At 47.4% G+C, this 27,209-nt stretch overlaps 1 protein-coding gene across 2 annotated transcripts in view; it reads right to left on the bottom strand.

The window, feature by feature from the left end:
• plppr3a (phospholipid phosphatase related 3a) overlaps positions 1–27,209 on the bottom strand; it is a 102,009-nt gene that overhangs the window by 40,258 nt on the left and 34,542 nt on the right. The window contains exons 1-2 of one of the 2 annotated variants that reach the window (XM_080212886.1): positions 22,190–22,296; positions 11,098–11,192 (exon numbers count right to left, since the gene is read on the bottom strand). Coding sequence is in view for 1 of the 2 variants with exons in the window: in XM_080212885.1 (XP_080069011.1) it covers positions 22,190–22,270 (81 nt within the window). In the remaining variant the exon portion in view is untranslated. Of the gene's footprint in view, positions 1–11,097; positions 11,193–22,189; positions 22,313–27,209 lie in introns of those variants that run through there. The other variant, XM_080212885.1, reaches the window with a different exon arrangement.

Below are 27,209 nucleotides of genomic sequence, written 5' to 3'. Positions count from 1 at the left end.
CGGCCAGGGTCAGGGTTTAAAAATAGCGGGCTGGAGCCCACACCGGGATTTCCACCATTGTTCCCGTCATGTGGGATTTTACTGCAGCGGGCACTGGCAGTGAGTCGGCCCACAGCAATACCACCCTTGCCCTGGGTAGTTTAGACTGTTTGCTAGTTCCATGGAGATGGCCACATTTTGGTAAGCATCGTGATTCATGGCACTTTGGGGGTTTTGGTGAATATTAATCTGGAATCTTTTGACAGGTATTTCAAAAATGTTGACAACTTCACAGGTCACAGTGATTTTAATACAACGACTGCTGACAGGCCAATCTTTAAAAAAGGTGAGTGACTACGAAGTTGACTAACATTGTGAAATCCTCATTTGCATTCAACAGTATTGAGATTCAGATTATCATGTGACAGTTGAACATTCTGCACGTTGATTGATAGCCCAGCCATCTGTTGAGCCTTTGAAATAACTGAACAGATTATCTGAACAGATGGCTTTGACTGAAAACCAGCCATTTGTTCCTTTACTTCAAAAGTTTTAATGTCAGTGGTTCTGGAGGTTTTGTTGACTCAGTTGTGCAAGGGGATCTTATTGTGGATGCTTGGCTGAGCTCCAAGCCCGACTAATGGTGTCAACTCAGCAGGGTCTGTTGATAGAGCTCTGAAGCAGACTGTGAGCTTTGTTCTGATTGACAGTTTTATGAGCTCTTAAGAGGATTAATGACTTTTTAAAAAAGGTTTTTAAATGGCTGTTACTTATTGTGACAGTTTCTTGAGAAACTCAAAGACGTTCCAATGTTGTTATAGTGCTCATGTTCTTTCTTTAGCAAGTAGATAAGCGTGGGGGTTAGGTTTAAGGAGCCTAACACTTATGTAGTGAAATAGGCTGATACTTCAACAGATAGAGTGGACCACCTAAGAATCTGCCCATATTTCTTCCCACGTCTGCCCTTCTGAGATGGCAACGAGCCTACCCCCAACATCCCACCATGAAAATAGTCACTGCGGGCAGCAGATGCATTTGCAACAACAGGAAATAGCCCAACCTACGATTCCCACCTCAAAGACGAAAATCCGAGTCATTGACTTTCTCGTGGAAATCCACAGGGAAGTAATGAGATGAAGACTAACCCAGAGCCAGAGGGGGAATTGGGACAGTGTCCAAATCTTTTGTCAAAGTGGAATGTTTTAAGGACTGTCTGAAAGGAAGAGGGAGAGGTAATGAGGCAGAGGGGTTTGGGAGTGGAATTCCAGAGCTAATGGCTTAGGGTAACGAAGATACAGTCACTAATGGTGGAATCATTAACATCAGGGGTGTTGAACATGCCTGAATGAGAGGAGTGCACATATCATAGAGGGATTTGGGGATGGAGAGATAGGGAGTGATGTGATCATGGAGGGATTAGAAAACACCAATGAGAATTTTAAATTGAGGCAATGCTTGAGTAGGGTAAGTCAGCAGCCACGGTGAGGGTGTGGGAGTGGGTGGTGTGATGGGAAACTGATCACGACAGCATTAAATAATCAAGTCTGGAGGTCAGAGAGGTTTTTTTCAGTAAGATTCAATATAAGGACACCCCCTGGTCTGCATGCACGCTGAAACTATTGTGCACCTTGAGGAGGGGAATTCATGTGATTTTCACAGGCTGAGGGTCAGCCAGAAGCGGTGGTGAGCTGTGTGGATGGGCAGGCTGTCCAGTTATATCTGCTTCAGTGTTATAGCCCTGTGCACACTGGCCAGGCTGAAGATCAAAGCGGAAACCATTTGGTGGTGTGTGTATCTCAGTCCCTCACTGAGCGAATACTGGGAAATCTCAGCTCATTCATACCGTGACACAGGACACAGGACTAATCAGTATATCAGTGGGTGGCGTGGTGGCGCAGTGGTTAGCACTAACACTTCACAGCGCCTGGGTCCCAGGTTCAATTCCTGGCTTGGGTCACTGTCTCTGTGGGTTTGCACCTTCTCCCCGTGTCTGCATGGGTTTCCTCCGGGTGCTCCGGTTTCCTCCCACAATCTGGTTGGGGTGCATTGACCCAAACAGGCGTCGCAGTGCGGCGACTAGGGGAATTTCAGAGTCACTTCATTGCAGTGTTAATGTAAGCATTACTTGTGACTAATAAATAAACTTTATATTGTTCCTCTATGTCATTTAGGGAGCTTTTTTTTTTAAAAACATCTCTCTGTTACTCACTGGTAAAATTTGTCCCTGGGCAAATATCTTCTACAATGGAAATAGGACTGTTAGTTGGATGATGGTTCCATAACAATTGGGCACATCCTGGAAATACAATGTTGTGTTGAACACTGGGAAGCTAATAGTGACAAGGTTTTGTGTGCTAAAGAAATTAAGTCTGTAACTCTGGTCACCAGTCACTGTCATCTGGTGTGACACAGGTCCAGTTACCATTTGGCCTGATATAGTGACCCCTATCCAACTACTGGACTCATGAGTGACATCTACTGCACCATCGTGAAATTTCCATTCCTCACACTGACACTTTAATGCTAACTAATCCCAAACTGCAGCCAGTGTTACATCACTCACTGAACCCACTGGAACTGTCCAGAGAAATCTCTCATAGCGTCCTGACAACTGACCTCGAGAGGAGAATTTCACCTTGTTTCGGTTCAAACTGAATCTTAATCCCAGAAGCTGAAATTTTTCTTAACTTGATATTGTCAATATTTTACAGGTACAACTCTGAGGCAAAGTTTAAACAGAAATACAATCTCAGGGCTCAGGAAATGGGACAGGTTCATGATCGGATGCTCAGGCAAACAGCACCTCAGCTTCGCAATGTGAGTTTGCGCCCATCCAAGCTGGAGCGATAGAGGAATGTGTTGGGAAGACACATCCACACCCCCTGCCAGCACCCCCCTTGCACCTCCTTCATCCCCCTCGCCATTCCTGCCAGGGGAAAGAAACACTGACTAATATAGCAACAGTGGCCTGAATTTCACCTTCAGGGTGTGCCCAAAGCTGGTGGTCCCCCCACCCCCCCCAGCTTTTTCCTAGATTGGAAACGCACATTACGAGAGGGGCGAGGTATAATTTGGATGCTAGAGGGTTTTTCGCACAGAGGGTAGTGGGGGTATGGAATGCTCTGCCAAGTAAGGTGCTGGAGGCAGGCACGCTGGAGTTGTTTAAGGGATACTTAGATAGGCACATGAGCGGGATGGAGATGGAGGGATATAGGAGACTGTTTTAAATAAGGATGAAGAGCCTTGGGACGTCCCTGGGAATCAACTGATTCCTATGGACCTTCCAACATATTTTCTGGCTCACTTGTTTTACTTTTGAGCTTCTGGGGATTCCCTTGAATGTTTGCATAAGGATGTGCATGTTATTGATGTTTTTCTCTTTTAATCCACAGGTGCTTTGGTCCGCCTTGTTGTCTAACAAGGGGCATACACGCGGTGGGTCGTGTGAGGGCTGCTCTTGGATGTTTCATGTCATTAGTGTACGCTTAAACTGGACCAGATGCTGGGCAACACGACAGCTCAGTGACTATCACTGTTTGCTGTGCAGACACATGGATTTGGGCCGGTGTCTGTGGGAGTTTGCGCATTCTCCCCGTGCTTGCGTGGGTTTTCTCCGGGTGCTCCAGTTTCCTCCCACACCCCAAAGATGTGCTCTTAGGCTGATTGGTGTAACAAATTGTCCCTAAATTAGTCTCCCCTCAATGTGGTTTCCAATGTGGAGTGCCATAAGCGTAGACAAGGGTCATGGGTGGAAGAGGGGACTCACAATGTTGAAATGGCGGCGTGGGCTCGTTGGGCCGAAGGGCCTGTTTCCTGTGCTATGTTGCTCTTTGTTATATTGCTGTCACTATGTCCCTGGTGTCCCTTGCCTTGTGTAGCATCTGGAGGTAGTTTGAGCGTTGCCTGCACACCCTAGCCGCTGATTAATGGTGTCTGTGGCACACCCTCCTGTCTGGAATAACCTGCGGGCCCTGTACAAACTGAGGCCGTGCCTCTCCTCTGGAAACTCTCTCGCTGGGATGCTGCCCTTGCTCAACTGGCTTCCTCCCCCTCTTTAGATGAGGTCTAACCCACTGGATGCACTATCCCATTAGAGCAGACGCAGAGGAGCAATGAGCTGCTATAATCCTGGGAGAAACCTTCCCGGGAAGAATTGGAATGCAGCAATAGAACATTCCAGCGCAGTACAGGCCCTTGGGCCCTCGATGTTGCGCCAACCAGTGGAACCAATCTAATGACCCTCTCACCTAAACTATTCCAATGTTATCCATACGCCTATCCACTGACCATTTGAGCGCCCTTAAAGTTGGCGAGTCCACAACTGCTGCAGGCAGGGCATTCCATGCCCTTACTACCCTCTGAGCAAGGCTGGTTTGAAACACTACTCGGGGATAACTCTGTGTCGCACAGTGATGAACTCACAGCGACAGAGAATGCACTGGTTCTCCAGGCCCATGGACGAGGGAATTATAAAAATGTGTTTTCTGTCCACCCGTCTTGCCTGTGCGCTGAACTGAAAATCACACTGGCAGCGTTAAATCTTAACTGGCTCTTTAATTGTCGGTGGGTATGCTTATGACTCACACACACACACATCTGACAACCTTGAAATCATGCGCAGCGAGGTCAAGCAGAACAGCCAAGATCATTTGATGCTATTTTACATTTGGTTGGGAACATGCCCGATCATCAAAAGTAAAATTCTGGCCAATATTAGGAAAGATCACTAATTACGGAAGGTCATTTGGCCCAATGAAGGTTCCTCCTCCCAAAGACAGTCTACAACCCACAGTGATGTGATAGACCCCACTAATCTATGCATCTACGGTCAATTTAGTAATAGCCAATCAACCTAACCCACACATCTTTGGGCTGTGGGAGGAAACCGGAGCACCCGGAGGAAACCCGTGCAGACACGAGGAGAATGCGCAAACTCCACACAGGCAGCAACCCGAGCTGGGAATCGAACCCAGGGCCCTGGAGCTGTGAAGCAGCAGTGCTAACCCACTGTGCTACTGTGCCGCCCACTAACAGGGCTACACTGTTTAGTCCTGTTAGAATTTTATAAGTCTATTTAAATATGCTTCTATATATGTATATATATTATACGCACACTGGGGGGGAAGAAATGGGCGGGCGGGGAGAGAAAGCGGCGGGGGGTGGGGGGGAGAGAGATGGTGGGGGGGAGAGAGAGGAGATGGGGGGGAAGAGAGTGAGAGTGAGAGTGAGAGGGTGTTAGTGAGAGTGAGAGTGAGAGGGTGTTAGTGAGAGTGAGAGTGAGAGGGTGTTAGTGAGAGTGAGAGTGAGAGGGTGTTAGTGAGAGTGAGAGTGAGAGGGTGTTAGTGAGAGTGAGAGTGAGAGGGTGTTAGTGAGAGTGAGAGTGAGAGGGTGTTAGTGAGAGTGAGAGTGAGAGGGTGTTAGTGAGAGTGAGAGTGAGAGGGTGTTAGTGAGAGTGAGAGTGAGAGGGTGTTAGTGAGAGTGAGAGTGAGAGGGTGTTAGTGAGAGTGAGAGTGAGAGGGTGTTAGTGAGAGTGAGAGTGAGAGGGTGTTAGTGAGAGTGAGAGTGAGAGGGTGTTAGTGAGAGTGAGAGTGAGAGGGTGTTAGTGAGAGTGAGAGTGAGAGGGTGTTAGTGAGAGTGAGAGTGAGAGGGTGTTAGTGAGAGTGAGAGTGAGAGGGTGTTAGTGAGAGTGAGAGTGAGAGGGTGTTAGTGAGAGTGAGAGTGAGAGGGTGTTAGTGAGAGTGAGAGTGAGAGGGTGTTAGTGAGAGTGAGAGTGAGAGGGTGTTAGTGAGAGTGAGAGTGAGAGGGTGTTAGTGAGAGTGAGAGTGAGAGGGTGTTAGTGAGAGTGAGAGTGAGAGGGTGTTAGTGAGAGTGAGAGTGAGAGGGTGTTAGTGAGAGTGAGAGTGAGAGGGTGTTAGTGAGAGTGAGAGTGAGAGGGTGTTAGTGAGAGTGAGAGTGAGAGGGTGTTAGTGAGAGTGAGAGTGAGAGGGTGTTAGTGAGAGTGAGAGTGAGAGGGTGTTAGTGAGAGTGAGAGTGAGAGGGTGTTAGTGAGAGTGAGAGTGAGAGGGTGTTAGTGAGAGTGAGAGTGAGAGGGTGTTAGTGAGAGTGAGAGTGAGAGGGTGTTAGTGAGAGTGAGAGTGAGAGGGTGTTAGTGAGAGTGAGAGTGAGAGGGTGTTAGTGAGAGTGAGAGTGAGAGGGTGTTAGTGAGAGTGAGAGTGAGAGGGTGTTAGTGAGAGTGAGAGTGAGAGGGTGTTAGTGAGAGTGAGAGTGAGAGGGTGTTAGTGAGAGTGAGAGTGAGAGGGTGTTAGTGAGAGTGAGAGTGAGAGGGTGTTAGTGAGAGTGAGAGTGAGAGGGTGTTAGTGAGAGTGAGAGTGAGAGGGTGTTAGTGAGAGTGAGAGTGAGAGGGTGTTAGTGAGAGTGAGAGTGAGAGGGTGTTAGTGAGAGTGAGAGTGAGAGGGTGTTAGTGAGAGTGAGAGTGAGAGGGTGTTAGTGAGAGTGAGAGTGAGAGGGTGTTAGTGAGAGTGAGAGTGAGAGGGTGTTAGTGAGAGTGAGAGTGAGAGGGTGTTAGTGAGAGTGAGAGTGAGAGGGTGTTAGTGAGAGTGAGAGTGAGAGGGTGTTAGTGAGAGTGAGAGTGAGAGGGTGTTAGTGAGAGTGAGAGTGAGAGGGTGTTAGTGAGAGTGAGAGTGAGAGGGTGTTAGTGAGAGTGAGAGTGAGAGGGTGTTAGTGAGAGTGAGAGTGAGAGGGTGTTAGTGAGAGTGAGAGTGAGAGGGTGTTAGTGAGAGTGAGAGTGAGAGGGTGTTAGTGAGAGTGAGAGTGAGAGGGTGTTAGTGAGAGTGAGAGTGAGAGGGTGTTAGTGAGAGTGAGAGTGAGAGGGTGTTAGTGAGAGTGAGAGTGAGAGGTGTTAGTGAGAGTGAGAGTGAGAGGGTGTTAGTGAGAGTGAGAGGGTGTTAGTGAGAGTGAGAGGGTGTTAGTGAGAGTGAGAGGGTGTTAGTGAGAGTGAGAGGGTGTTAGTGAGAGTGAGGGGGTGTTAGTGAGAGTGAGGGGGTGTTAGTGAGAGTGAGGGGGTGTTAGTGAGAGTGAGGGGGTGTTAGTGAGAGTGAGGGGGTGTTAGTGAGAGTGAGGGGGTGTTAGTGAGAGTGAGGGGGTGTTAGTGAGAGTGAGAGAGGGTGAGAGAGGGTGAGAGAGGGTGAGAGAGGGTGAGAGAGGGTGAGAGAGTGAGAGAGTGAGAGAGAGAGAGAGAGAGAGAGTGAGAGTGAGAGTGAGAGTGAGAAAGTGTGTGAACAGTCAATGAAAGACTTATTTATATACCAGTCTCCACATGGAGATAGTCCTTCCTCAGCTAAAGGCATATCACTTCCTCCGGCTTATCACACAGATTTACAGTAACAATGCAGAATGAAGCCAGCCCATCTCCAGCAGCACCAACAGTACGCTTCATTTTCACACCTTCCCTCTCCAATACATTTCATGGCAAAAATTGACAAGTCAATGGGAAAGCTGTCAGCAGGTTTGCACTTTAGCACAGCTCCCTGGAGAAATGGACTGAATATATCCGACTTCATTACCCTCCTGTAAATGAAAACATTTGGAAGATTTTTTTCCCCTCCCTCCCCTGACACATGAGCAATCTTTTCTATTTATTGCCTGCCAGCGAAGGCTATCTTCGTTTCTTCACCCGTTACAGAGGAAGCAATTTCCAGCACAAATCTCTTTCAGGGCTTTTATTGTTGCTGGAAAGGGATTTGCTCAGTCCCAGCTCCCAACTAAAACAAGGGAAAAGGGAGCTTGCGTTGCTACAGAGCAGCTCACAGCAATGAGGCACTGTCGGAAACACAGTGATTCATTCCTGCCCAGCAAACTCCTACTGAATAATCAGAGCCTGGATTTATTACATGCTGGCTGAGAGATGAATACTGGCCAGGTTAGGAGGAATAACTCTCCCCACTTCCTGCTGTTTTTCCAATACTCAGGAAGCTCTTTCAAGTCCTGAGGGGGCAGTCGGAACTGCAGTTCAAAATTCTACCCAAAAGGCAGCATCCCTGACAGTGCAGCACTCCTGCAGTACGGCACTAAAGTTTCAGCCTGGATCAGACACCCCTGGAGTGGGACAATGAACCTTGTCATCCAAGTTTGACTAAGTTAGTGCAATAATCCTGGGTAATCCGTCACAAGTGTGGTGAGGGTTCTTGCTTCATCGCACTATCAGGCTGTTAGTCCTGTGACAAAATTATTCTGCAGTTCCCTTGTAATCTGATGACCGACTACTTTAAATGTGTGACCCACTAACCACCTGACAGTCACCACATCCCCTACTTACCCCACCCACCCCCCAGGTATTGATCTCTCTCCCAGATGGGCCTTCCTATCCAATCTATTCAAGTTCCTGATAATTCTATCCATCTCCACTGCCAATCCACCTTCCTCTCTTCCAAAGAAAACCACCTCACTCTCTCAAACCTTTCCTCACGGCAACAATTCTCTCTCTCTCTCTCTCTGTGAACCTTCTCTCCAACCTCTGCTATGCAGCCACACCCTCCCTTTAAATGCAGTGGCCAGGCTTACTGCCAACACTCGAGCAATGGTCTAATAGTTCAGGCATATCAGGGGAAGGGAGGGGGGGTGGTGGTGAGGTGGGGAAGGCCGGGCGCTGGGGGCCAGGGTGTTGTGTAGAGAGGGGGAGAGAGAGAGAGAGAGAAAAAGAGAGAGAGATATTGGGAGAGTGGGGGTGGGAGGGAGGGGCGCCAGGGGCCAGGAGTGTTGTGGAGCGAGAGAGAGAGAGATTGGGGGGGTGGGTGGGAGGGAGAGGGCCCGGAGGGGGTGGGGATGCAAGGAGAGGGGGCACAGGGATGCAGGAAGGGGGGCAGGGGGAGCGGGAGGGGGGCAAGATATGTTCTCGGAGAGTCAGTGGGAACTCGATAGATTGAATGCCTCTTTCTGTACTGTAGTTTTCTAACACTTGTGCAAATGCAAGAACACTTACATGTACAAAAGCGCGCAGACAGAAGTTCATTTGCTTCTAAAGAATTGTGTGAAAAGAGAAAAAAGTCACAAGTTTGATATTCTCCGATGAGAGCATCACTAATAAGGTAACACAATGCCTGCCCACTGATCTGATTTACCGTTACTTTACTGCTGATACAGAGCTGTCCATCACGTCAATACTCTCAGTGCAGCTCTGCTTAATACCCATCAGTCAGAGAGTTGCTGCATTGTGTGTGGCGGGGGGGCTGGGGTCAGTGTCCCACTTGAGTTCCTTCAGCTTACAAAGCAAGATTCAAGGCTGTGTGATTGTGTGTACGAGCTGCTTATTGACAGGGTAAGATTCAGGCTGGGCAGGGTGTCAGCACTAAACTCAAATCGGCTGGAAGGAGGGGGGGGGAGAAAGCTCTCACAAGCAGAGCTAGTGAATAATCGCACAGTAAACAACATGTTCATAATCACAACAGACTCATCCACAAAAAGATATTGCATTTATATAGCACCTTCAATGTAGTTAGACACGTCAAGATGCTTCTCAGGGGCATTTTCATAGAATCATAGAACCCTACAGTGCAGAAAGAGGCCCTTCGGCCCATCGAGTCTGCACAGGCCATAATCCCACCCAGGTCCTACCCCCATATCCCTACACATTTACCCGCTAACCTACGCATCCCTGGGCACTAATGGGCAATTTAACACGGCCAATCAACCTAACCCGCACATCTTTGGACTGTGGGAGGAAAGGGGAGCACCTGGAGGAAACCCACGCAGACACGAGGAGAATGTGCAAACTCCACACAGACAGTGACCCCAAGCCGGGAATCGAACCCAGGACCCTGGAGCTGTGAAGCAGCAGTGCTAACCCACTGTGCTACCGTGCTGTGTTTGCTACCATGCAGTGTTCAGATAACATTTGGCAGAGCTGGATATTGCAGTATTAAGTAAAAGGTAAAGTTAGCATTATTCTAAGCGACCGTAGGCTGCTTTCCCCTTTGATGGGGGAGAACTGACTGGCAGTGATTTAACCTGAGGGTCATCACACTTCAGATGAACAGCAATGTTGAGAAGATGGTCCTTCATAAGTAACCTCAGCCAGCAGAGGGATTGAACCCACACTGCTGGCATCACTCTGCATCATTAACCAGCCATCCAGCCAACTGAGCTAAACCGACTCAGTTTAAATAACTGCACTTAACTAACAGTTTGGTCATAGAGATTGGTTTTAAAGAATAACCTGAGGAGGAGAGAGAGTGGTGGAAAGGTTTCCAGAGGGAATCCCAGAGCTTTGGGCCCAGGGTAACTGACCAATGTTGGCACAAAGTTAATCAGCATTGCAAAAGAGGCCAGAATTAAAGGAATACAGAGTTCTGTAGAGTCCCAAATAGCCAACCCTAAGGTAGATTTCGGGAATCTGCGGAGGTTTGACTTCCGATGGGCGAGTCTCTGTTCCCTGGAACCCTCCAAAACAGTTTCCGAATTCAGTTTAGGGACTGCAAAGCATTAGTGTACCTTTAAGAGTTTTTTTTTCTACATCATGTTTTCTGCACTTGTAAACAGGCCATTTTGGCTTTTTATTATGGCACTGGCTTGTCTGGAAACGTCCTTTAATTGCTGCTTAAAGGGGGTTTGTTTATTTTTATGTGGGACCTTTTATGGCTCTACGTTGCCAGGAGAAAAAAATGGTCAGCAGGTCAGGTGACAGGAGCTCTTTTGTTTTCAGTTCTGAGCTGCAGGTTTGAGTTTTAGAAGGGACAGCAAGCTGAAAAGAGGTGTGTGTCTCTCTCTCCCCCTGGTTTTGGAAATTCTGCAGGTTAGCTGAAAGCCTTCTTGGAGTAGAAAGTCTGCTGTTGGTGGTTTGACAGTCTCTCCTTGGCGCTCTGGGAAGCTGTTCAGGCTTCAAACTGTTCTGAGTCTATCAAGAGAACTGCAGAATTCATCCAAAGGACTCAATTCCAGTATCACGTGAGTATTAGTCTTTGCTGTGCTAAACTTGGGTAAAGGGAAGGTTTTGATTTAATTGGTTCTTTTGTGTTGTTTGTACTTGATAGAAGTTATTGCTAATATTCTTACTATACAAAATAACCATGTTCTTAAATAAACTTTGTTTGATAAAAGCTCCCTAGTGAGTCATTTGAATCGTACCTGAAGTAAAACATCTCATGCTTATCCTAGCCAAATTCAAGATGCAAAACTTATGATGCAGGTGGGCTCCATAAAAAATCTGTAGAGTTTCTGACCTGAACCGTAACAATAGAACTAAATCAATAACAAATATTTCACACCCATCATCACTCAAGAGAATGAGGACCATAGAATCGCTACACTGCAGGAGACCATTCGGCCCATCAGGTCAGCACTAGCTCTCTGACAGAGCATCTTACCCAGGCCCACCCCGAGCCTATCCCCGTAACCCCACGCACATACCCAGCTAATCCCCCTAACTACACAACTTGGGACACTAGGGGGCAATTTTAGCATGGCCAATCTACGCTAACCTGCACATCTTTGGACTGTGGGAGGAAACCCACACAGACACGGGGAGAACACGCAAACTCCACACAGTGACCCGGGGCCACACTCGAACCCGGGTCCCTGGTGCTCTGAGGCAACAGTGCTAACCACTAGTCTCCTGGGGATACATGTTGGGAACTTGAATTGTAATTTTTCTGTTTGACATCTCCCACTCATTCTGTCAATGAGGTCCCGATAATGCATCCCTGCTACACAAAGCATTGCAGCAATAGATTTTGTTCATAAAAACCTCTCCCCTGACCCCACCCAGCACCACACATTTTATTGCGGATTGACCTGTGGCCTGTCACAAGGTGAAAGATGGTATTAGACATCGCGCAGTTACAGACTGGTCATTTTCTACAGCTCCAACTCCCGCATTAGATTCATCCTTATTTCATCCATCACTCAGCTTCCACTTTGCTGTGTTGACCAGGTAAACTGTGCAAGAGATCAATCACTTACTGGCAGATAAATCTAGTCAGGCTCCAGAACACTCACAGGGCCTCACACACAACCACTGCATTGTCAGACAGCAGTGAGTAAAGCATCAGGATTTCCTTAAACATCTGGCCAGTGTGTGCAATATGCACTACCGAGTATAAATTATAAATAACACATTTTAAGAACATAAGAAATAGGAGCAGGAGTCGGCCATCTAGCCCTTCGAGCCTGCCCCGCCATTCAATAAGATCATGGCTGATCTGAAGTGGATCAGTTCCACTTTCCCGCTTTCTCCCCATAACCCTTAATTCCCTTATCGATCAGAAATCTATCTACCCGTGGCTTAAACATTTTCCACAAGGTAGCCTCCACCACTTCAATGGGCAGCGAATTCCAGAGATTCACCACCCTCTGAGTGAAGAAGTTCTCCCTCAACTCTGTCCTAAACTGACCCCCCCTTATTTTGAGGCTGTGCCCTCGAGTTCTGGTTTCCTTTCTAAGTGGAAAGAATCTCTCTAACTCTACCCTATCTAGCCCCTTCATTATACGTCTCTATAAGATCCCCCCTCAGCCTTCTAAACTCCAACGAGTACAGGTCCAATCTCTCCTCGTAAGCCATTTTGGGAACATCCTGTGAAAAATTCCAGGTAGGATGGGCCCGACTGGTCAATTCAGCCTTCCCCATGTAGCTGCAATGATATCAGCTTCTCCCATCCACCATGGAATTTCATGAGCAAATCCAGTAACGTTCCAATTCGGGAAAACCCCGTCTGGAAGACAAGGAGAACTTTAGGCCCAGAAAGCTTGTCCCTATTTGATAGCTGAGTTTCCCAGAGTACATTTTCACCTTAACAGTATTGGCACTAATCTAGTGGAACAGATTGTCCTCTGAACAAGGGCATCTGATTTTTCATTCCTTTGTTATCGCAGCGATGAAAGTTCGGGTGGGTTCCACAATGGACAGGAAACTTGTTCTGTCTCTGCAGGGAGACAATATACTTGCAGGGAGGTTTGCTAGTGTTATTGGGGAGGGTTTAAACTGGATTTGCAGGGGGGTGGGAACCAGAGTGCCAGAGCAGATAGTGGAGCAGGGGGTGAAAATAAATGATGTCAATAGTTGATGCAAAATCACCAATGGAAGGGTTGTGTGTGGTGGTAATAATCTTTTGAGGTGTGTCTATTTCAATGCCAGGAGTATTGTGGGGGAGGCAGATGAGCTGAAGGTGTGGATTGACACATGGAATTATGACATTATAGCCATTAGTGATACTTGGCTACGGGAGAGGCAGGACTGGCAGCTCGATGTTCCAGGGTGCCAATGTTTCAGGTGTGATAGAGGCAGAGGGATGAAGGGTGACGGGGTGGCATTGCTAGTTAGGGAAATGTTACAGCAGTGCTCAGGCAGGATAGATTAGGGAGCTTGTCTACTGAGGCCATAGGGGTGGAGTGAGAAACATTAATGGGGTTGTGTTATAGACCACCCAATAGTCAGCGAGAATTGGAGGAGCAAATCTGCAGAGAGATAGCAGACAACTGCCGGAAACATAAAGCTGTGATAGTAGGGGATTTTAATTTTCCACATATAGATCGGGACTCCCATACTGTTAAAGGTCTAAATGGGGTGGAGTTTGTAAAATGTGCTCAGGAAAATTTTCTAAATCAATACATAGAGGTGCCAACTAGATGCAATATTAGATCTCCTACTAGGAAATGAGTTAGGGCAAGTGACGGAAGTGTGTGTAGGGGAACACTTTGGTTCCAGTGATCATAACGCCATTAGTTTCAACTTGATCATGGATAAAGGTAGATCTGGTCCTCGGGTCGAGATTCTAAACTGGAAAAAGGCCAAATTTGAAGAAATGAGAAACGACCTAAAAAAATGTGGATTGGGACAGACTGTTCTCTGGCAAGGATGTGATTGGTAAGTGGGAGGCCTTCAAAGGAGAAATTTTGACACAGAGTTTGTATGTTCCTGTCAGGATTAAAAGCAAAGAATAAGGAACCTTAGTCCTCAAGGGATATTGCAACTCTGACAAAGAAGAGGAGAGATAGATGTATGACATGTATAGGCAACAGGGAGCAAATAAGATGCTTGAGGAGTATAAAAAATGCAAGAAACTACTTAAGGAAATCAGGAGGGCTAAAAGAAGACATGAGGTTGCTTTGGCAGTCAAGATCAAGGATAATCCTAAGGTATATTAAGAGCAAAAGGATAGTTAGGGTTAAAATTAGTCCTCTTGAAGATCAGAGTGATTGGCTTTATAATGGAACCAAAAGAGATGGGGGTGATATTAAATGGGTTTTTTGCATCTGTATTTACTAAGGAAACTGGCACGGAGTCTACGGAAATAAGGCAAACAAGTAGGGAGGTCATGGAACCTATACAGATTAAAGGGGAGGAGGTGGTTGCTGTCTTGAGGCAAATCAGAGTAGATAAATCCCCAGGACCGGATAGGGTATTCCCTCGGACCTTGAAGGAGACTAGTGTTGAAATTGCAGGGCCCCTGGCAGAGATATTTAAAATGTCAGTATCCACGGGGGAGGTGCCGGATGATTGGAGGATAGCTCATGTTGTTCCGTTGTTTAAAAAGGCTCAAAAAGTAATCCGGGAAATTATAGGCCAGTAAGTTTGACGTCAGCGGTAGGTAAATTATTGGAAGGAGTACTAAGAGATAGGATCGACAAATACTTGGATGGACAGGGACTTATTAGGGAGAGTCAACATGGCTTTGTGCGTGGTAGGTCATGTTTAACCAATCTATTAGAGTTTTTCGAGGATGTTACCAGGAAAGTGGATGAAGGGAAGGCAGTGGATGTTGTCTACAGGGATTTCAGTAAGGCCTTTGACAAGGCCCCGCATGGGAGGTTAGTTAGAAAGGTTCAATTGCTAGGTATACATGGAGACTTAGTAAATTGGATTAGACATCGGCTCAGTGGAAGAAGGCAGAGAATGGTAGTGGAGGATTGCTTCTCTGAGTGGAGGCCTGTGACTATTGGTATGCCACAGGGATCGGTGTTGGGTCCATTGTCGTTTGTCATCTATATCAATGATCTGGACGATAATATGGTAAATTGGATCAGCAAATTTGCTGATGATACGAAGATTGGAGGTTTAGTGGACAGTGAGGAAGGTTTTCAAAGCTTGCAGAGGGATTTGGACCAACTAGAAAAATGGGCCAAAAAATGGCAGATGGAGTTTAATACAGGCAAGTGTGAGGTATTGCACTTAGGAAGGACAAACCAAAGTAGAATGTACAGGCTAAATGGTAGGACACTGTAGAGTGTAGTAGAAAAGAGGGATCTGAGAATACAGATACATAATTCCCTAAAAGTTGTGCCACAGGTAGATAGGGTCATAAAGAGTGCTTTTGGTACAGTGGCCTTTATAAATCAAGGTATTGAGTATAAGAGTTGGAATGTTATGGTGAGGTTATATAAGACATTGGTGAGGCCGAATTTAGAGTATTGTGTACAGTTTTGGTCACCTAATTACAGGAAGGATGTAAATAAGGTTGAACAAGTGCAGAGAAGGTTCACAGGGATGTTGCCGGGACTTGAGAAGCTGAGTTACAGAGAGACATTGAATAGGTTAGGACTTTATTCCCTGGAGCGTAGAAGAACGAGGGGAGATTTGATAGAGGTGTATAAGATTTTGATGGGTATCGATAGAGTGAATGCAAGCAGGCTTTTTCCACTGAGGCTAGGGGAGAAAAAAACCAGAGGACATGGGTTAAGGGTGAAAGGGGGGAAAGTTTAAAGGGAATATTAGGGGGGGTTCTTCATGCAGAGAGTGGTGGGAGTGTGGAATGAGCTGCCGGATAAATGCGGGGTCATTTTTAACATTTAAGAAAAACTTGGACGGGTTCATGGATGAGAGGGGTGTGGAGGGATATGGTCCAAGTGCAGGTCAGTGGGACTAGGCAAAAAAATGGTTCGGCACAGACAAGAAGGGCCAAAGGGCCTGTTTCTGTGCTGTAATGTTCTATGGTTCTAATAAATAAACTTTACTCCACATCTCTTTAACCTGTTGGACCACAAAGTTTGAGCAGATCATCTTTCTGAATCACGTCATGACTTTTGTGCATTGATAGGCATTTATTTTCGTTTCGTCCGATATCCCTTTAAGACCAAAGTGGGGTGCGGATTATTGGGAAAGCCAGATAATTGGTTTCCCGAGTGTGACGTCATTACGTTTCAAGAAAATGCAAGCGTCCTGGGGCTGCCGTACTGATGAACAGATAAGGGTGCAGCAAAAACTAATTGCATGGTGTTTTTCCTCACCCAAATGTTTTTAAATAGAAAGCACAGACAGAAATCTTTTTCCCCAGAAAAACAGTGTTTCCAAAACCACCCAAAGAGACAGCAAAATGCCTCTGAGGGTGTGGGTGTTTTTCAGAGAGATCTGTTTTGCTGTAAACAACTTGTGCTAATTAAAGGCAGATCCCACAATGTTTTATTGGGATGGTGAAGGAACGCATTCAGGCATCTTTGTGGTGTATTCGGATGGCTTCTTATGGGGTAGGGGTGTGGACTTTGAGTAATGTATTATTAATAAAGATTAGAGTGGAATTTAAAATTGAGAGTCAGGTTTAAGCAGCTTTTAAATCTATTGGTTTAGACATTAAGCTCTGAAGGTCTGGAACAGAATTAAATCAACAATCTTATATTGGGAGTGTTACTCCCGTTGCAACTAATTATACCTAAATCATTAAAGGGAATAGGCCAAATATTCTGACCTCCGTTGAGGATGTAGTCCTGTGCAAATCCTGACAAATCCATATTGGATTTCCCGGGATGTTTAAACACCAATTCTCTTGCTTCGCAGAACCCTCTGCCAAAGTCCCTGGGCAGAATTCTGGAGACTAGATCTGTCTGATGGTGGGTGGGAAAGGTGATGTGATCCCCACTGGCTGGCAGGGTGGGTACACATACACACATGCGCGCGCACACACACACACACACTCACTACCTTCCACGTTTCAATGTGAACAAATTAAAGTGGTACACTAAGTGAACATGTCTTGTACAGGTTCCCCTCCATCTCAAAGCCAGTACCAATCCTTCCATTTGGCTTCCATGCAAACATGGCATCCCCTCCTCATGCCTCCCAAGGAGGGATGAGCGGAATAACTTTCTGTCTGGGTTTGGGGAGTACAGGGACATCCTTCCCCCTGGTGCCACACACCAGCGTCTATCTGGACAGCACTGTGCTGCTGGACTCACAGACCCTCCTAGTGTCACTGGGTGGGATCAGTACTGTGCTGGTTAGGGAAGTACAGGAGTCTCCTTGCCCCTAGTGCCACACACCAGTGTCTATCCAGAGAGCACTGTGCTGCAGGGCTCATACAGCCATTGCAACAAAGGTCCAAACATCAACTGGGGTGGGGGCAAGGGCCTGACAAAGAGAGAGAGGAGGGGATGATTATGGAGAGCTGTGCAAGGATGGGGCGGAGGCTAGGGGAATGCTCACAGCTGCGGGCAGAGGGACAAGGAGGTGGATGAAGAGGGCAAACAATGGAAGGCAGAGGCAGTCCGAGGGGTGGAAGCTGGACCCTGTCTGACAAGCAAGAGGGTGAAAGGGGTATCACATCGCTTACTGTGAAGACTCCTGATGTGGTGGATACAGGTCCAAGAGGGGCATGGGCAGGTGACGGACTCCGGGGGAAGGCGGTTGAATCGAGGAACAGGCTTCGAGGCTGCGAGCCTTTTCCCTCTGGGTTGCTGACAGCCTGCACTGTCTGGTGAAGGCAACTGGGCTGGAGAGGGTGATATGAGTGTGCTGGAGTGGTAAGTAACATAGTGTTGGGACCTTTGAACCCGTCATCAGGTGAGGTTGTGAACAGATCAGCTGCTGGCCAGCGAAGAGAGTCAGAGGAGAGCTCAGCTCTGTGTAAATAATGAGGGTCCGCAGGATCCTGCCAGGCTGGTCAGCAGGACAGGTACTACCTTGAAGAAGCTGTGTTTCGGAAAACAGATTGGACTACAACCTCTCCTGAGTTTCTTCACAAAAGGCAGCACAGTGGTTAGCACTGCTGCCTCACCACACCAGGGACCCAGGTTCATTTTCGGGTGACTGTCTGTGTGGAGTTTGCGTGTTCTCCCAGTGTCTGCATGAGTTTCGTCCGGGTGTTCTGGTTTCCTCCCACAGTCCAAAGCCATGCGGATTAGGTTGGATTGGCTATGCTAAAATTGCCTCTTAGTGGCAGAGGTATGAACAGGGCAACTACACGGGTTTATGGGAATAGGGCCTGGGTGGGATTGTTGTCAGTGCAGGCTCAATGGGCTGAATGGTAGCACAGTGGGTTAGCACTGCTGCTTCACAGCTCCAGGGTCCTGGGTTCGAATCCCAGCTCAGGTCACTGTCTGTGTGGAGTTCGCACATTCTCTTCGTGTCTGCGTGGGTTTCCTCCGGGTACTCCGGTTTCCACCCACAGTCCAAAGACGTGCGGGTTAGGTTGATTGGCCATGCTAAGCAATTGCCCCTTAGTGTCCAGGGATGCGTAGGTTAGAGGGATTAGTGGGTATAATATGTAGGGATATGGGGGTGGGGCCTGGGTGGGATTGTGTTCGGTGCAGACTCGATGGGCCGAAGGGCCTCTTTCTGCACTGTAGGGTTCTATGATTCTACATTGTAAGAATTCTATGGTTTTCAGCATTCATCCCAGGAGGTGGGATTCCCGTAACAAGTGGATATTAACCTATGCTGTATTGTTTATTGGGAGGGTTTTGTATATTGGCTTTGGTTGGAACACATTCGAGATATTTCCTTAAGAGTTACACATTATCATGGTTGTTGTGCTTCTTGCTTGTAATTGTTAAAAGTACTTGCCAACTATCTCACTGTACACGTCAACAATATTCTTAATTAAACTTTGTTTTTGATAAAAGCTCCTCGTGGGTCAGTTGAAACGCTCCCGGAGTGAAACCTCCCCATGCTCATCCTCGCTGACATCAACAGAAAACTTTACAAATCCGGTCAGCTTCCTAGAACACCATGAAATATCCGACCTGACTTGTAACAGCTGGTAGTGGAAGCAGATACGATAGTGAGTGTTAAGGACAAGTACATGACTAGGATGGGAATAGAGGGATACCGTCCCCGGAAGGGTAGGGGGTTTTAGTTCAGACGGGCATCATGGTCAGTGCAGGCTTGGAGGGTCGAAAGGCCCTGTTCCTGTGTAATTTTCTTTGTTCACTACCTCCCCTTGCTGTGGTGGGAGTTCCACCCCAATCGATTAAGGGGCAGATGCCACTTGATGTTCTAAGTGCCCAATTAATGCCCACTTAAAGGCCTTCACCACACTGCCATTGGTATTGAGCAGTTGGCAAGCAGCGATTTGATCCAGGGGCTTCACATCGAGAATATTCCCACTGACTGCAACTCTCTGCCCTTTCCTGCAATCTCAAGCTCTCCTCCCATCCCACTGCCCACTCACCTTTCTCCAGGGATCCAGGATGAACCTTAAATGCCAGAGTGTATTAGCGGCAGCAGCCACTGAGATTAGGGGAGACTATAAAACAGGCTGGAAATTCATCATTCTCTATTTCCCAACGCCAACCAAGAATAAGTTAACCCTCGATGGGAACACGAACAAGCCAGGAAGGTTGCTGTAATGACCTGGACAGACTTACTGGGGAAAGGGAGCTACACTGGGAGTCTCTCTCTCTCTCCCCCGCCAGACATTCATCCATAACTGCAGCGCACACAGATCAATGTGACGGGGTGAAAGGTCATTCACTGTGGACCCAGGAAAGGTCATTGGGAGTATTTTCTGAATGGAGATGTCAAAAAGCAAAGTGATCTGGGAGTCCACGTCATTTAAAGCTTGTCACCTTGTTTAAAAACCAATCAAAAAGACCGAAGGGAATGTTGGCTGCTATCTCAAGACAGTCAGATTTTACATGGGTGGAAGTGATCCTTCATAAGAACATAAGAAATAGGAGCAGGAGTAGGCCATCTAGCCTGCCCCGCCATTCAATAAGATCATGGCTGATCTGAAGTGGATCAGTTCCACTTTCCCGCCCTCTCCCCATAACCCTTAATTCCCCTGTCTATCAGAAACATATCTACCCGTGACTTAAATATATTTAGCGAGGTAGCCTCCACCACTTCAACGGGCAGAGAATTCCAGAGATTCACCACCCTTTGAGTGAAGAAGTTCCTCCTCAACTCCGATCTAAACTGCACCCCCCCTTATCTTGAGGCTGCGCCCTCTAGTCCTGCTATCCTTTCTAAGCGGGAAGAATCTCTCTACCTCTACCCTATCCATCCCCTTCATTACCTTATACGTCTCTATAAGATCCCCCCTCATCCTTCTAAACTCCAACGAGTACAGACCCAGTCTATTTAGTCTCTCTTCATAGTCCAACCCCCTCATCTCCGGTACCAGCCTAGTGAACCTCCTCTGCACTCCCTCCAAGGCCAAAATATCCTTGCGCAAGTGCGGCAACCAAAACTGCACACAGTACTCCAGCTGCGGCCTCACCAGTGCCCTGTACAGTTGCAGCAAGACCTCCGTGCTTTTATATTCTATCCCCCTCGCTATAAAGACCAGCATCCCATTCGCCTTCTTGATTACCTGCTGCACCTGCAGACTGGGTTTTTGCGACTCATGCACAAGGACCCCCAGGTCCCTCTGCACTGTAGCATGCTGCGGCTTTTCACCCTTTAAATAGTAATCCCTCCTACTATTATTCCTGCCAAAGTGGATAACCTCACACTTGCTCAGTTGTCCAGAGCTCTGGTTAGACCCCAGTTGTAGTGCTGTGTTACACCTCAAGAAGGGACAATTGGCAGAAAAGATCCTGGAACAATACCGTAGCTTCAGCAGGAAAGCTAAACAAATCTTGAGAAAACAGGACACAAGAATGATCAGAGGGTCCCAAGTAGTCAGACACAATACAACTGTCTTTGGTGACCAGTTCTCATAATTCATCCTCAGAATGGACTCATTTGACAAGGATCCCATATCCACAGGATCCCTACAGTGCAGAAGGAGGCCATTCAGCCCATTGATCCTGCACGGACAACAATCCCACCCAGGCCCTATCCCTATAACCCCACATATTTACCCTGCTAATCCCTCTGACACTAAGGGGCAATTTGGCATGGCTAATCAACCTAACCCGTATATCTTTGGACTATGGAAGGAAGCCGGAGCGTCTGGAGGAAACCCACGCAGTCACGGGGAGAATGTGCAAACTCCATACCGCAGTTTGTCGGAATTGAACCCGGGTCCCTGCCATTGTGTGGCAGCACTGCTAACTACTGGCCTCCTCTTTCTCTGCGAAGACTATCGCCAGTTGATTCCTGCCCTCTGTCCTCTCATTCTTAACTGGCGGCACGTTGGCACAGTGGTTAGCGCTGCTGTCTCACAACGCCAGGGACCTGCCTTGGTTCGCTGTCTGTGCGGAGTCTGCATATTCTCCCCGTGTCTGCGTGGGTTTCCTCCGGGTGCTCCAGTTTCCTCCGAAAGATGTGCTGGTTAGGTGCATTGACAACGCTAAATCCCCCCTCAGTGTACCCGAACAGGCGCTGGAGTGTGGCAACTAGGGGATTCTCACAATAACTTCAATTGCAGTGTTAATGTAAGCCTACTTGAGATAATAATAAAAACATAAATAAATAAAAATAGTAACAGGCAGCTGCTCCTAGCCTCCATTTGCAGGGTAGTCTGTAAGGCTCAGTAGCATACTACTCTCTCCCCTCACTGCACCAGCTTGAGAGTGGTGAGGGGGAGCTACACACTCCCGGACTGGTACATCCATCTCTTTCATCGAATGATGGAGTAGGCTCCTTCAGTCATTATTCAATGTCAGCAAACCCTCCCTCACTTACACCAGAGTTGTATTTTTGAATATCATTGCCTATGGGCCAACTAATTGATCATTTATCACCATATTGGGCTAATTGACCTAATCTTTCACCTTTTGAGGGCCAGTCGTTTGCCTAACTAAAGTACAGTTAAAACGTGAGGCGTGTCCGTTACATTGGCAAGGTCAATAATGGCAAAGCATGACTTTGTAAATTGAGTTTGCGTCTTTATATGCTGTGTTTGCGAACACAGCTCCCATTCGCCTTGAAGCTCCGAAAGCTCGTGCTACCAAATAAACCTGGTGTTGCGAGACTTCTTACTGAAGTGGATAGAGCAGAGGAGACTGGCAGGAACGTTATGCAAATGTTGTACTGTCAGGAAGTCCACTCTGTTCCGTCCTGTGCTGGCTAACTGCTGCCTTATTATTTACCTGCGACACACGGTACGGCCACGTGGATGCTTACCTCGACAAAGTAGAAGCAGGGAAGCAGGGTCATGCTGTCCTTTGAGAGCTTCTTCTTCTGCATTTCCTTCGCAGAGATCATCCTGATGTTTTCCACGAGAAGGTTAGGAGTGAGTCACATATCCTGCCACAGAGAAAGAAGAGTTGCTTCAATTCCACAGCGATTTCACTCTGCTGACAACATAACCACATACGGTATAATGTGTGCTCTGAATTTATATACCTCAAGTATACAAACATAGAGCGAGGGGAGATTTGATAGAGGTGTATACAATTATGATGGGTATAGATAGAGTGAATGCAAGCAGGCTTTTTCCACTCAGGCTAGGGGGAGAAAATAAAACTAGGGGGTATGGGTTAAGGGGGAAAAGTTTATATCGGGGGGGGCTTCTTCACGCAGAGAGTGGTGGGAGTGTGGAATGAGCTGCCGGATAAATGCGGGGTCACTTTTAACATTTAAGAAAAACTTGGATGGGTTCATGGATGAGAGGGGTGTGGAGGGATATGGTTCAAGTGCAGGTCAGTGGGACTAGGCAAAAAAATGGTTCAGCACAGACAAGAAGGGCCAAAAGACCTGTTTCTGAGCTGTAAGTTTCTATGGTTCTAAATGCACATGAGCACCGCCAGCTACAAGTTCCCCAATAAATCACACATCCTCATGACTTGTAATGATATCACTATTCCTTCGCTGTCACTGGGTACTCCCTTCCTAACAGCACTGTGGATGTAGCTACACCACAGTATCTGCTTCAAGAAGCCAATCATCATCCCGGTACCCAAGAGAAACCAAGCCACATGCCTTAAAATCTATTGGCCAGTGGCTCTGACATCCATCATTATGAAGTGCCTCGAAAGGTTAGTCATGGCACGAATCAATTCCAGCCCCCCCAAAACTGCCTGGATCCACTACAGTTTGCCTTCCGCCGTAACAGGTCCACAGCAGACGCCACCTCCCTGGCCCTGCACTCAACCCTGGAACACCTAGATAAGAAGGACGCCTATATCAGACTCTTTGTTGACTGCAGCTCAGCCTTCAATGCCATTATTCCCACGAAACTCATCTCCAAACTCCATGGCCTCAGCCTCAGCACCTCTCTCATCAACTGGATCCTGAACTTCCTAACTCACGGACCACAATCAGTAAGGATAGGCAGCAACACCTCCTCCACGATCATCCTCAGTGCTGGTGTCCCACAGGGCTGTGTTCTCAGCCCCCTACTATACTCCTTATACATCTATGACTGTGTGTCAAATTCCCCTCCAATTCGATTTTCAAGTTTGCTGATGACACCACTGTAGTGGGTCGGATCTCAAACAATGAAGAGACAGAGAAGAGGGATGAGATAGAGAATCTGGTGAAAGGGTGCAGCAACAATAATCTCTCTCTCAACGTCAAAAAAAACAAAAGAGATCGTCATCGACTTCAGGAAACGTAAAGGAGAACATGCCCCTGTCTACATCAACGGGGATGAAGTAGAAAGGGTCGAGAGCTTCAAGTTTTTAGGTGTCCAGATCACCAACTGTCCTGGTTCCTCCACTATAGTTAGAAAAGCCCGCCAACACCTCTACTTTCTCAGAAGACAAAGGAAATTTGGCATGTCAGCTACGACTCTCACCAACTTTTACAGGTGCACCACAGAAAGCATTCTTTCTGGTTGTATCACAGCTTGGCATGGGCTCCTGCTCTGCCCAAGACCACAAGGAAATACAAAAGATCATGAACGTAGTTCAATCCATCATGCAAACCAGCCTCCCATCCATTGACTCTGTCTACACTTCCCACTGCCTCGGCAAAGCAGCCAGCACAATAAAGGACCCCCCACACCCTGGACATTCTCCCTTCCACCTTCTTCCTTCAGGGAAAAGATACAAAAGTCTGAGGTCACCTACCAACCAACTCAAGAACAGCTTCTTCCCTGTTGCTGTCAGACTTTTGAATGGATTTACCTTGCATTAAGTTGATCTTTCTCTACACTCTAGTTATGACTATAACACTACATTCCACAATCTCTCGTTTCCTTCTCTACGAACAGTATGCTTTGTCTGTATAGTGCGCAAGAAACAATACTTTTCACTGTACGTTAAAACATGTGACAATAATAAATCAAAGATGGATTAGAATTTTACCAGCCTTCCCACCATGGGAATTGGAGCGGGCGAGGGACAGTACATGGGAAGATCCATTGACCTCAGGTGAGGTTTTGTGGTTTCGGGATGAGCAAGGCCATAAAATTTTGCCCAGGGTCTGCAGTGGTTCAAGGCTCACTAACACATTCTCAATTACTAACTTACAATTAGAGATGGGTAAGAAATGATGGCCTTGACTACAGGGCACTGGTGAGGCCGCAGCTGGAGTACTGTGTGCAGTTTTGGTCGCCGCACTTGCACAGGGATATTTTGGCCTTGGAGGGAGTGCAGAGGAGGTTCACTAGGCTAATACCGGAGATGAGGGGATTGGACTATGAAGAGAGACTAAATAGACTGGGTCTGTACTCGTTGGAGTTTAGAAGGATGAGGGGGGATCTTATAGAGACGTATAAGATAATGAAGGGGATGGATAGGGTAGAGGTAGAGAGATTCTTCCCGCTTAGAAAGGACAGCAGGACTAGACGGCACAGCCTCAAGATAAGGGGGGGAGAGTTTAGATCAGAGTTGAGGGGGAACTTCCTCACTCAAAGGGTGGTGAATCTCTGGAATTCTCTGCCCGTTGAAGTGGTGGAGGCTACCTCACTGAATATATTTAAGTCACGGGTAGATAGGTTTCTGATAGACAGGGGAATTAAGGGGAGAAAGCGGGAAAGCGGAACTGATCCACTTCAGATCAGCCATGATCTTATTGAATGGCGGGGCAGGCTCGAGGGGCTAGGTGGCCGACTCCTGCTCCTATTTCTTATGTTGACCCAAATTAAACATTCATCCCACTATAGAATGTGCAATCAATAGAACATTCCATGACATTAGGACACTAGAAGAGTCTGGATAATAGGAGTCAGCCTGGCTGCAATATCATCACAGACACCCTCATTAAACGGAGAAATGAGGTGTTGCTGAGAGCTTTAGTTTCGACCAGGAGCAGAGTGACAGGATGAGGAAGGGTTCAAGTATTTGCACATGCGATGAGCACACAGGGCCGGACTGCCAGTAGTTCATTCAACTCAATTGCTGCTGAGTTACGGGTGTTGGCTGTCCAGAAACAAGAGGCTCTTGATCACTTGTCGAAAGTGGATTATTGATCTTGATCAAGCACTGGAGAGCTGCTGTTAATGTTGAGGATGAAGGATTCGGAAGCAGCTGTCGGCTAAAGCAGCTGATGTTGTCGGAAAGCTTCGAGGAGGAAAATCGCCAGTGACAGGTCCAGAGTCCTGCTAAATTGTTGAAGTTAGACCCAGAGGAAGAAGCTGAGGGCTTCACAAAATAATCTGACACACCGCTGCACTGACATTGCGGCCACGAGAGGACCAGACGATGCACTTGGATTCACTGACAAGAAAAGCTATCAGGTTATATTTCATCCAGCCGTTAGGATTGTAAAGGAAACAGTCCAATGGTGGTTTGGGGTAATCGAGGAGAGACTTGACCACACTGTTAGGCATGAGGACAGCAAGCAGGGCAGAGATTTGAGCCTAGGTGTGTCAATGTTCCTTCAGCTTCCTGACCTGTGCTGAGGTTAGCTGACCACAGGGAACGAGCGAGACTCTGAAATTGCAGAGACGTTGTAGACAAACAGTTAGTCAGGGTGTTACACTGATCGGCTCAGATATCAGTCCGGCAACACCTCCAGCTCACAGTACACAAGGCAATTGTTAAGAACAAGATATAGCTTTAGGTTTAATGTGTGTGTTAAGGAAGATGAAACTTGGGTTTGGTTTCAGTTTAGAGTTTTGTGAGAAGGGGCAAGTGAGTCTGGGGCTCTGTTTATTAACACGCAACAACACAAGAAGCTTGACACTATCCAGGACAAAGCAGCCCATCTACAAACAGCCACTCCCTCCACCACTGCCGCTCAGTAGCAGCGATGTGTACTATCTACAAGATACACTGCAGCAATCCACCAAAGATCCTTAGACAGCACCTTCCAAACCCGCAACCACTTCCATCTAGAGGGGCAAGGGCAGCAGATAAATGGGGAACACCCCCACCTGCAAGTTCCCCTCCAAACCTCTCACCACCCTGACTTGGAAAGATATCGCCATTCCTTCGCAGTCGCTGGAGCAAAATCCCTCCCTGATGGCACTGTGGGTCCACAGCACGTGGACTGCAGCAGGTTCAAGGAGGCAGCTGGCCACCACCTCCTCAAGGGCGACTAGAGATGGGCAATAAATGCTGGAAGAAATCCCACAACACCAGTTTAAAGTCCAAACAGGTTTATTTGTAGCAAAAGCCTCAAGCTTTCGGGGCAGCCTGTCCCTTCGTCAGGAGGCTGGGAGTTCTCAACTGGTGCTGTGGGATTTCTTTCTGTTTTACCCCAGTCTGACGCCAGCATCTCCACATCAATAAATGCTGGCCAGCCAGCCACACCCGGGTACCGCAAATGAATAGAAGTAAAATGGTTAAAAATACGGTAAAAATGATGATGTACCGAGCTTGGTTCCATTCTGGGATTTGTTTTATTCAGCTGGGATACTAACACGGAGCATTGACTGTGATCAGAGCCCAGCCTCACAAGGCACTGGGCTTTGGTGAAAATCCTACGCAGTCTGAGAGGGAGCGTTACTTCATTGGCACGGCCTTCACAGCAGCACACGGATCAGTCTAGAAGGCCGAAATTTGATGAAAAGAGGGGCCATGGTTAGTAATTCAGACTGAAGGGACACTGACGTTTGAGGGAAGGGGGCGGTGGGGATGCGATAGCGGTTAAATCGAAATTCTGTCAGGCGAAGGTTGCTGCCTCACAGCGCCAGGGACCCGGGTTCAATTCCAGCTTTGGGTAACTGTGTGTGTGTGTGTGTGTGTGTGTGTGTGTGTGTGTGTGTGTGTGTGTGTGTGTGTGTGTGTGTGTGTGTTTGTGTGTGTGGAGTTTG

This window comes from Carcharhinus amblyrhynchos, chromosome 26, assembly GCF_965287045.1.
Source record: "Carcharhinus amblyrhynchos chromosome 26, sCarAmb.v2.hapA, whole genome shotgun sequence".
Lineage (NCBI taxonomy): Eukaryota > Metazoa > Chordata > Chondrichthyes > Carcharhiniformes > Carcharhinidae > Carcharhinus > Carcharhinus amblyrhynchos.
Note: the sequence above shows the minus strand (reverse complement) of the source record. Positions and strands in the feature narration are given on the sequence as shown.